General features: G+C 38.6%; 1 protein-coding gene across 6 annotated transcripts in view; it reads left to right on the plus strand.

Moving 5' to 3' along the window:
* Nucleotides 1–2781: 2781 nt before the first annotated feature.
* Nucleotides 2782–12032, plus strand: part of TAFA5 (TAFA chemokine like family member 5) — a 437142-nt gene continuing 427891 nt past the window's right edge. For 3 of the 6 annotated variants that reach the window (XR_011806601.1, XR_011806604.1, XM_072032955.1), the window contains exon 1: nucleotides 2782–3793. Coding sequence is in view for 2 of the 6 variants with exons in the window: in XM_072032955.1 (XP_071889056.1) it covers nucleotides 3682–3793 (112 nt within the window). In the remaining 4 variants the exon portion in view is untranslated. The remainder of the gene's footprint in view (nucleotides 3794–12032) is intronic. The other 3 variants (XR_011806609.1, XM_072032949.1, XR_003497611.3) reach the window with 3 other exon arrangements.

Genomic DNA, 12032 nt, shown 5'->3' on the forward strand with positions numbered 1-12032 from the left:
GTTATTGGCATAGCTGACATGCTTTTTACTTAAAACTTTTCTTATCAAAGTAAATGAACAAACTCAGAAAGAATGGGAGGTCTCTGTAGGATCTGAAAAATGTTACTTTCCCTCTACACTCTAAGTGCTCTATGCTAACTGAATGCCAGGATTTATCCTCTGAGACTGCACCTGTAATAGAGGTCAACATCACTGCACGTGCTTTCCAGGTCTGACATTCTAGCAGAACGCAGTGGTGTGTATACACATCATGGACGAACTGTCTGGCACACAGATACAGCATACAACAGACTTCAGACTATTCTTGTTTCAAGTCGATAGAAACTTTTTGCATGTGATTTCGGTTGGAGCAATGGCACACCCTATCTAAATAAATGGCATAACTATTATTTTAATTTCCTTTTAGATATTAACTTTGCCAACAGCAATGGTAGAACAAGAGATCTGTGTCCCTGATTGTATGGGAATAAATCTGGTTTCTGATGAGCTTATTTCTCTTTGATATACAGCCTTTAACATGAGTTTCTGTTTTCCTATTCAAGGTAAGTCTGCTTTCAGACGTCTGTCTGTGGGTTTAATCATTGTTTCTACATCTCTGTTTACTCAAAGGTCTGAATACTGGGACTTTGTTGGAAGAAGACGTAGGCATTAGAGTCACTAGGCATCACACATTTTCCTTGAAAATCACCACTGGTGGGGTGATGTCACCCCATGTCACCATATCAGGAAATATGCAAGCATATTAATTTAAAGTCACATCCTGCCACTCTTTCACCAAGCAGAATTTTAGTCTGTGAGTAATGTCCCTCTACAGTGAGGTACTTCTCAATATAATACAGAGAAGAAAAAGCAGACCATTACTGGGGCTTAAAGAATATACCTTCCTAACAAAGCAGCTGTGACATAAATTTATTTTTACAGAGTTTTAAGGCTTATCTTGCCTTTGATAAACAAATCAGAAAGTAATACGAGTCACATAAATATATTACAGGTGGATATTAATAGAAACACAAAGGCCCCAGCTCAGTAATCCTTGTTGTCAGTGAGCAGTACCTTACTTTCTGAGTAGCTGGGTAGTTCTCAGACAGTAGAGATAACCTGGTCTCAAGTGAACCACGGCAACTTTCAGAACTAGCAAAGCAATACTTTCATTTCTGCATCAGGCTTCAGGCTTTATTTAGGTGAACAAAAATCATGACTCCCACTCCTCAGACTGAAAGCTGGATGTATTTCCAAGGGAAATCCTCTTGTATAACAATGACTTAATGGGTAAAATGTAAGATTTACTTTATAAAATTCTATAGACTATACCAAAAGGTATAGAAGCCTGTATAAAGTTGCAGCTATGCCCTGTAGCTTTAAAGTCTATTAATCTATACGCCATGTTATATGTCTCTTGTCAAGCTACTTGTGTTTTTCTCCTTTCTGCAATAGTTAAAATATATCAGTCAACAGTATGTTCAATACATGCAGGTCTAATATAAATCAAATTTCTTTTCTTATATACAGAAAATGGTTTAATTTACATATTAGTCCTGGAATTGCTGTGAACAGTAGCACATCATGCTGAGACATTTTTGTTGCTTAATACTTATTTATATCTGTTCTGAGAACAGGAAATTTGAAAGTCCAGTTCTTTTAAAAAACTCATTATGCAATAGTACTTTACAACATCAAATTGAAGTAATACTTCAGGATACCAAAGGAGGTATGGAATTTATATTGACTTACAAAGAAAATCTAGTGTCTAAGTAGGGATTGAAGGTGTTACAAAGATTTAGTCTCTAAATACAAAATAATAATAAAATGCTCTTTTAAATGGCATGGAGGTGGAGAATAAAGCTTATCATGTTACCTTAATGCTACATTCTGATTTTTAACTGTAATAGAAATTTCCACTAAAAATAAGGGGAAGAAAAGCCACATGTTGTACATATGCCAAAGTGGTATCTGTAGTTTCATCTCTTTGAAACACACTTGAACACGAGCTTACTGCCTTACCAGTTAAGGATGCAGACCACTCTGGTAGATAATCAGACCTGAAATCAAAGAGATCACATTGACAATGTCCTCATGATGCAAAATGGAACTTTGCTTCTAGTGTCCAGTCAAGTGCAGCCGTACTAAAATAAATAAATAAATAAATAAATAAATATCCCTACAGTTCTGTCTTGCAAATAATGCACCACTCAAACAATTAGAGGTCCATATATTGAAGTGGCAAACAATCAGACAAACCTGTCACTATTGGAGAAACATGGGTCAAGTTTTTAAGTATTTTCATTATGCAAGCAAAACACCGGAGGATGTGTCTGGAATATTTTGTGCCCAACTCCTCTTCCACTCTGCCAACCCCATCTGCACCCTAAGGTGACTCCCTTATGCAGAACTTCAAATACTAACTCGAGGACATCGCCATGGAGACTCCAAATGAAAAAGCTCAACAACCTGGTCCCTCTGAGCACACTTTATTATTACCCTGAAGGCTACTGAGCACCGGTGGACCTCCTAGACCGGGTTTCACACCGATGCATCCCTCCGCTGCCCTGGGACAGGGCGGGGCATCGAGCCGCGGAGGTGAGGGGGAGAGAAGAGACCCTGGGCCCCTTCCCTTCCCTTCCCTTCCAGATGCTGTCTCAGGGCTCCTGAGGGCTCCCCCATTTCCCTCCTCGGGGAAAGCCGCGGGGAGACGCCGGGCCGGGATGGCTCCGGCGGCGGGGCCGAGGGAAGGGCGGCTCCGTGCGCTCTTCACCTGTGGGCGTGACCGCCCTCCTCCTCGTCTTCCTCCTCCTCCCCCGCCTCCTCCTTCGTTTTACTTGAAGGGCCGGCGCTGCTCAAGCTGCAGAGCCTGCGAGCGGAGCCGGTGGCCGGGGAGAGGAGGACGCCCACCCGCCGACCTTTGTAAAGTGTCCGGCTGGGAGCTCCCAGCGCAGGAGCAGCCGGAGGGGGGAGCTCAGGCTGGGTTCTCCACCGGGTGGACGCAGCGCCCGTCTCCACTGCCGTCCTCCTCTTCATCCTCCTCTGGGGGATCGCCCTCGGCCCTCCGCGGAGCTGACCGGCGGAGCCGTGCCTCGCCGGAGGGCGGCGGCGGGCGCCCAGGTGCCCTCGGCCCTCCGCGGCCATGGCGCTGTGCGCTGTGAGGCGGTGGGCGCCCTAAAGCGGCTGTGGGGCGGGCGGTGGGGCGGAGGAGGCTGCCCCTCACGGCCCCGCCTCGGCCCGGGGCCCTCCTGAGGAGGTCCCCCTCTCCCGGGGGAGGGGGAAGAAAAGCTAGCGGGACAACTTCTGGAAATTAACAAGGAGGGGAGGAAGAAGGAGGAGGGAAAAAAAAAAAAAAAATCTTCTGTGGGACATCCTCAAAGCTCAGCATCACGCCGGGTGTCTGAGTTTGTATAAAGCCCGCCACGCTTGTGAGCATCGCCACAGCGGCAGGAGGAAAGCCTGGCTGCGGCCGCTGCACCGAAGTCCTGCGTGCTTCAGAGGCGCCTTGGCTTTCTGGCAGGAAGATGCTTCCTGTAGCAGGACCGTGTTGCTGCTGAGGACCTGCAGCAGGACCGTGTTGCTCCTGAGGGGCTGTGGAAGATGCTTGCCTTTGGGATTACGCTTGGAGAAAGGCCATCGGTCAACGGGAGAGCTGGCTGGTGAAACTGTCTGACTTTCTCCCCCTCAGGGGAAGTGGCTTCAATGGCTCCAGCTCCCAGGAGAAGCAGCAGGAAAGATGCCAACGCCTTGCCAAGCATGTCCTCAACTTTCTGGGCTATCATGATCCTGGCCAGTCTACTAATCGCTTACTGCAGTAAGTACATATTTGTCCTGGTGATTTTCCTGGACATAAATCCACGCCCTTCCTGTCTGAGGTGATGCTTCTGGCAGAGGCCGAGGTCTGAGGCTGACAGGCGTAGGTACTGTGCCTCAGGCTTACTGCCTCAGCCCTTTTCCCCCCACGGTAAAGCAGGGAGACCGACTCTTTAGCACTGCTGTTTCTTGGGAACATAAGGTGCCTTTAGGTTGTGGATGTGGCATTCCCACTCCAATCAGGAATGCTTACTGGATCTTAAGAATGAACTTTTCAGTTGCAGTAACAGTGACCCAGCGCTGGCTGTTTGTTATCAGATAGTACCAGCTCTTCCCTGCACTGCTTCACACACACACACGCACTCCTACTCCAGGCCACATTCCATCAACAGGAGATATTTTGTTTATGTTAATTCCTTATGGAAGAACATACTTAGTCAAGTGACAGATGTCTTTACATTACTGGGATCATCATGATCCTTTGAATGTGAAATTGCACTGGAGCAAGCTCTGGAACTTCCTAAGTGCATCCTCAACAGTTCAGTGAGCCTATGCTATCAGTTTTAGAGGTGCTTCACAGGTTATTGGTAGAGTTTTGCATATTATTTTTCAGGGTTGGTAGATTGTCTGTCAATCACACTGATTTACAGATAAATCTATAAGAGTCAAGTACCTGGAATATTAATACCTTTAAAGGTTGTAATTTTATTTATTTATTTATTTTCTCAGCAAGTGTAATTTTCAAGCAGCTGTGCAATATAAAAGCTATTATTGTCTGTATGTCTGTGAAATGCAAGTTTGTCTATAGTACCGGGATGAGATTTTTTCAACAGGAAGAATGAGGAAAAAAAAAATGTTTCTATGCTACAATAATAAAAAATGTAATTTATCAAGAGGGGCCTGCACAACTTTGCCAGAGTGAATCTACTCTGTATTTTCCCAACCTGAGTTGAATATGGGCTCTAATTTTCCCATAGTGTGCATTCCTTTCCTTTGCTGTAGCATACAGGACTTTACTCTAGGCTTGTCTTGTTGGGCTGTAATAAGTGGTGGTTATGATGACTAGGAAATGATTCTGGTTTTCAGGAGCATGCCTGCTGCATTTCTTAACCCTCTATTCCATTGCCTCCAACTGTATCATATTCTCCAATGCTTTTTTTTTTTCTTTTTCTTTTTTTTCCTGAATTAAAAGATTGTAATTGCCCAAGAAAACCTCTAATTCACTTCTTTGCATGTTATAGGGACTAGTACTGACAACAGTGAAAGAGGCTTATTCCAAAAGGAATAGCATATTTTGTAATTACTTCTTGTAATTTAACACATTTTGCATTACACTTCTCATTAAAAATCATATCAAACAGGCCACACTTTTAAATAATTTCATTTTGTACATAATGCCATATTCAATATGTTAATATGGAGGCTATACTAAACAACACGTAGATTTAAAAGAATTTATATTCATACTGAGAGATAAGTGTTTCAGTAAAATCATATTAGAGGATGCAAGTGCAAAGGAAATTCAGCTGGATGATAGCAATGCAAAATATTCCCTTTAATTTGTGTTAGAAATCTCTGGAGAGTCCTAGGCTTTTTATGAGATGATAAGAATTGTTCTCTGAATATATCTTCTCTAAGCATAGCATCAGAAAGGGTTAACCATAAACTCTGACTGATCACCTCTATTCAGTGATGAGAGGTCTGACATGTTCGGTTTTAAGAAGTGAAGTTATTCATTTGAATTGTTACGTTCTTTATTTTTGGCATTGTTTACTGATGCTGAACAATGTAGATGTTAGCTGCTAATATGAAGACAATTTCTGTTGTGTCTGAATGGCCAGTTCCTAATTGCTTCTCTCAGCCAGCATCGTTGATGGTCCTGAAACATGTAGTACGGTCTTCATGTCATATAGTGCTGAAAAAAACACCATGCAGCTTAAAATATGCAGTGTCAAAACACTCCACCATTTATGCAATGTTTCACTGATTTGACAACTGCAATTCCAAATGTTAATGAAGCACCATGAACATTTCATCTAGCTGTAGTATTTGAAAAATTGCAAAAACATTTTTTGCTCTGTGGAAAGGCTGAGGATGTCTAAAAAATAATAATAATAAAAAAGAAGTGCAGCACTTTCTAGGTAAAATAGTACTTAAAAATTTTTGATTTCTTTTCAAAATCACATAGTGATCTTGCTTATTCGATTTTTATTTCATTAGATGCCTTATTTCTTGAGAAAAAGCATAGCAGGGGTGTGGGAAATGACAACTAGTTATGTTTTAAGAGTAACAGCTTCTCAGTATTTCATATAAAGTAAAGGAAAACCACCTGACCAGGTAAGGTGTTTTGTATTTTTCTATACACCTTATACTCAAGTACATGGAAGTATACTGACTTATATTTCATATATAAAGCAGACTTATATTAAAAAAATAAATCTATTACTAAAGTAATAGCAGGAACCTCATATCTTATTATCTCTCATTGTATCATTTTACAATATTTACATCAAACCCTGTAGCTCCCAAAAAAAAAAATCAGAACTTTTTTTATAGCATTATAAATAAAACTTTAGATTTACCTTGTTTATTTTAGTTTTTTAATATAGTAGTCAGAAAAAGCTTTTTCCTGAATCAATTATATAGATATTTCTTCCCCTAATTACTTTGTGTAGCTTTTGTTTATGGGAATGTATTTGTTGTTCAATAGTTGTCCCTATTACTGGGAGCATCTAGTAAACACCATACTCCTAAGTTCCAATTGATAGCTAAACAGATAGTTATAAAGCCTGTTCTGGCTGTATGTGTACAGTCCATTAGACTTTAATTTATACTTCAGTTTCTGAAGCACAATTATGTTCTTTGTCAAATCACTTTTTCTTTCTTAAATGTTTAGATTATAGTGAGGGATAGTGGCTCCATCCTATGGTAGGAAGAGAAACCTGCATCGAATCAGTTAGGTTAGTTGCTATAGTGATGAATAGAATGTAATCTCCTGCCAAAGAAAAGTGGTTCTATTTGGTAGGTTCTCAACGAGAGAAGGCAAATGTGAAGTAGTAAATTATGATGTTTATATACAAAGTCCACTTGTGTGACTACCAAGGAGTTGGTTTACTTACCAGAAGCATCAGTAAATGTAAAAACAGTCTAGATAGGCTATCCTAGTAGAAGGGGGAACACTTTCAGTTGCAATTCAGAGTTAGGAGCTGTGGTAATTTTGGATCCCAGACATACTTGTTTAATGGTCAGTAGTAGACCGCACAGAAGTACGTGAAATGAATTCTTTCAGTTACTGTCTTAATTTTGTGAAGGTACACGGAACTGCTTTTTTCCTTTTTACTTCTTTTCTAACTGAGTTTTACATCTTTTTTTCCATGTTAGAAAGTTCAGCCAAAGTAAGGAAAAAAATCTATGATATCACAGCTGTATACTACATCAGAAATCCAAATGATGTGTTTGATTCAGAATCAATTTTTAGTGCATTTATTCAGTTAGCTTGGCTGAAAATACAGAGGTCCTTTTAATATGTAAATAATGACTTTTTAAACAACAAATGATTCAGCTTTACTAAAGTTATCGCTGTTGTGAGCTTTTGACTTTCCATATTTTTTTTTCCATATTTTGTACTGTTTTGAAAGCATTAGGAATAGAACATTACACCCCTGTGGTGTTATAGGCTTTGCTGGTCTATTAAAGTCATACTTTTAAAGGCAGTATCAAAAGCAAGCGGTACTTGGAAAGTTCACCTTCATGTTTTAAATGTTATGCTTCAAAGAGAGCAATATGAGGCCCAGTATTTATGCGAAGTAATGAACTTCTAGATTTTTTTAATTATCAAAATGCAGAATATTTCATGTATCAATACAATTGTGCATCAAAAGTGCAAGTTCATTCATGCTATTGATAAATCAAGCCCTCAGCACAAATAAAACAAAAACAACAACAAAAAAAAAACCTGAAAGACTTTGGTACCATTCAAAATGAAGATAATTCTTTATATATATATATATATACATACAGGTGTGTGTGTGTGTATATATACACATCTCATTCTAGATTGAATTCATATTGTTATATGTAGAGTAGACACTGCTCACTTGAGAAATACCTTTTCATCATCCTCTTCTGGAATTACTTGTTGTCTAGAAATCAAAGACTACTGCAAATAAGTCACCTCTGAATGAAGGGCTGCAGCTCTTATTACTGACCCTATATCATTCAGATCTTTCTCTTTTTTTTTTTTTTTTTTTTTACAAATGAAAAAGATTAATAAATCTGTACAACAGATCTGTAGTTTTATTAGTTTTTCTATGAGAATTACTGTGCTTGTATTTTTCCAAAACTCTGCACTCAGAATTAATGTGACATAGAGTAACAGTAATAATTCAAACTTTGTTTCAGTCTAGTTGGTGTATAGAAATGAAAATTAATCTTTTGTGACATTAAATAAGAAAAGCAAGATATTAAAATTTTGTTTCTTTATAAAGTATCTGCTGCTTTTTTTTTTTTTTTTTAAAGAAATCTATTTATTTATTTATTTTAAATTAAAACCTTTGCTATAGTCTTTGTGGACTCTACAATGCACCATTATTTGTCAGTGTTAGTACCAAACTGACATTGAGGTTGTCTGACCAGTTATGCTGCAGTCTGTCCAGATGATCTTTACATAGGGTTATTGGCATCAACAAAATAAATGTATTTTTATTGCTTTTATTATTGAATTTAACCCTTTAAGGTTGAATAATCAATATTTACAATTTCTCAAGTATATTTGAATTCTGATAACTACTGCCTCCATGCAAGTACACAGGTAGGTACAATGGGAAACAGAGGAAAAACTAGAAACAGTGGGATATTTTTAATTAAATCTATGGCATAGAATTCTCCATTCTCCTAGAACCCCAGTAGGGTTGTAGGAGAGATCAAGATTTATTTTCCTCTCTCCTTATGCAGTATACTATATTTTTCAGAGGTTATACTGCAAAAACAGTATTTGGTGCATGCACTAGAGCCCCTTTGCTCTGGACAAGTGTGCAAATATGTGAGAGATTCTTTCACTTGGGGCCCTGTTGATCTTTCATTCTTTGCTTAGTGACTACTGAAGAAGAACCGTGAACAGAACTTAACTGAGACTAGTCTGGGGTGTTCTCCCACTCATTCTTCTTTTCTAGATGCAGGAGGTATGAAATCTCTTGGTTTTCAGATGTAATTTATTTTAGGTCTCCTGCTTTCCTAGTGAATACTCTAAACATAAGGCTCTTATGTGAAACAACTAGTCTAGCGTCTGACACGCTAAATACATGCTCATCAAAGTTATGCCTTGAATACCATCAGTAATTCAAAAATGCACTTGGATACTGAACTATGGATGAGAGTGTAAAATGCATAGAAAAATCTAGACAGTGGTGATTAACCATAAACTTCCTGGTCTGCATATTCTTTGTTGCTAAACTCAGTTTTCATGTGTAGGCTCATACCCAGGTGTATTGTTCTGCCGTTGGGATGAGGATTGTTATGTTTGATCTGTTTAAGGGGAAGTTACACTGCAAGCCTGCTTATTGTAGAAGCTTTGGGAAGTCTTCAGAGTGCTATACTTTTATGTCAGCCCTACAAATAGTGTACTGACAATTTGGAAATATATGAACCATACTTAGAGTGCATTTTCCAGTATTTTTTGTTGTAGAGGTTTATTTCAAAGATCTTGTGTGTATTTGCCAATGAATGGACTTTGACTACAGTACAGGAGTTGCAGGTGTAATTGTGGAGGGTTGTGCATTCAAGTGATGATCTAAAGACTTCATGGCTTATGTCTTGCTTTAGACTTTGTATAGTCTGTTTCTTTTGACACCTTCTTTTAAATACTCGATTCCTTTCAGACAACAGGAAAGTATCTTGCGTACCTTGGGGGTTCTTTCTTGAGTAATAGCTTATTACTCAACATCATTCCATGTTTCATATCTCCCAGCACTTCTTTAAGTGCCTTCTTAAGCACCTTTTGCCCGGTGCACCAATAAAGTTACTTCTCTCAAACAAAATGCTATTTATTTTGCCAAATGATGTGCTGCTGTTGGGGAAAACATCAACAAATTCCTAGAGACCTTTTTCTGTGATTTTTCTTGTGGTTACCATTCCCTTAAAGGCTGTAAGTTGATATGACTTATCAACTTCACTCTCTTTTAGCTCGAGTTAACATGTGCTTTCAACTAACTGATTCCCTTGCCCTCCACCACTGGCAGCTCCCACTCTTCCAACAGGAGAATAAGGTAATAGGGTGGAATCCTATCCTATTTCTAGAATTGTACACCTGCCAAAATAAAGCTTCCTTCTGTCTTTGCCTATCACAGAAAGTAGCAATTTGAGATACGACACTATTGTTCTGCTTAGTGTTTTGAGGGTCCAGAGCAGGGGCTGCCTCTGTCTTTAGTCCTTGTTTGTTGTGCATAGAGGTTAATTCCTGAGCACTGTTAACAGATGTGGTCTGTTTGGATTTTGTGTACCAAAGACTGAACAAAAGCCCAGAGCAGTACACCAAAGAGACTGTTAACATTGCAAACTGCAAGTTATGTTGGTTGGGCTGATTCCTGATCTTCTTTGATTGCGGAGTAGAACTGCAATGACCAGCTCTGCTCAAGAAGAGTAGAGCTGGGTAGAACTCACTGGTTTTGTTTGCTAACAAAGCTGTATTATCAAGGAGAGAGAGGCCGTTAATTCTTACAGAAACTAGAAATCCCCAGGTATGGGGAAAACCAGAAAGTTTGGTTTCAAATTTCTATCAAAAAAATAAAAGGGAATTTGTATTGTGTGCTTGTTAATCAGTGTAACTTATAGTGGCTTTTACCTCTTAGGACTTTTTTTCCTGATTATCTTACGACACCAATATTGACAAATGAGATGCTAAGAGATGCTGCTCTGACAATGTGAGATACTGTTAACCCCAGATGTCTGCATCACTTTCAATACTCTAAATCCCTCTTAGTGAAATATTTGTTTTTTTCACTTAACTACACTAGTGCAAAGTTCGGCAGAACAGTTAAGCCAAATGATAGAAGTGAGTCTAAGCTAATCTTCTGCACTTTGCTTTAAATGATTTGGTTGAAGGCAGAAATATAGAAATGCTGGGGGACCAGTAACTTCTGGCACTTCCAGTTATCTCCCTTTAAACTAATCTACATGTGAGCATAACAGACATTGTGAGAGGTCATGTGCTACTGATAGCATTCTCTGGTGTTACTGGAAGGGTTCAGTTTTCTCTTTTTGTTGAATCAAAATGGACTTTATATGAAATCAAACCTTGAATATATGCTTTTCCTTTGTACTACCTGAAGGAAATGTGACTTTTTTTTTTTTGAGTGAACATATTCCAAAGTAGGTCTGGATATAGGTTTGAATTATAAAAATCTAAAATCATTTGCTGAATTTAACTCAGATTACTATATTAGTTCATCTTGAAAATTATTTAGTGAAAAATAACACCAAGCTGTTCTAGAATTCTTTCAGTACACACTATCAGTAGCACTTTATTGAACATTTACTTTGAAATGAGTATAGAAGTGTTTAGTTGTTTGTGTGCACGGTAAAAAGAACATTGATATTTAAAATAAAACTAAGAGGCTTTAGAAATTGTTCTCACTGAATGTTATTTAGAGGTGGTAGTTCTCCTGAAATTACCTTCTATAAGGCATTTGACCTAGTATGTCCTTGCAGATCCTAACATGTGGTTAATGATCCTTTTAAGATATCATTTAAAGAATTTCCATGGATGTCCTCCTGTTTGTTTTTTCTGATTAGAGCCAATAGCTTAACACGTGCTCTGGAACTCATATCCTGTTGGCTTAAAACACATGGCAAACACACATTTGATCCCCTTTGAATAAGATTGATCTTTCCTTAATTTAACATTTCTGCAGTATTGTCAACAGCCTTTACCATGGTCTCCTTTCAAAGTCAATGGAAACAGATGTTTTTACAGTGCAATTCACATGCCCTGTTTTAGATACCTTTCTATAGCACAATTTACCTCAAACTGCAGTAGATTTTTGATGATAAAGTAAGACAACTTGCTCAAACCTTAGCATACATGTTATTAGATGAATCCTGTCCTTCATGACAGAATCTCTAGAATATTGCTTGTTATTTTCTGAGCCCACACTTAATGTTTAAATGCTTAAAGTTAAGTAACTGTCTCAGTATTTCTGAAGAAAAAGTGTAGAAAAGCTTTGTAATGAAGATCTATTAAGACT

The sequence above is a fragment of the Anas platyrhynchos genome, chromosome 1 (genome assembly GCF_047663525.1).
Source record: "Anas platyrhynchos isolate ZD024472 breed Pekin duck chromosome 1, IASCAAS_PekinDuck_T2T, whole genome shotgun sequence".
In the NCBI taxonomy this organism is placed as follows: domain Eukaryota; kingdom Metazoa; phylum Chordata; class Aves; order Anseriformes; family Anatidae; genus Anas; species Anas platyrhynchos.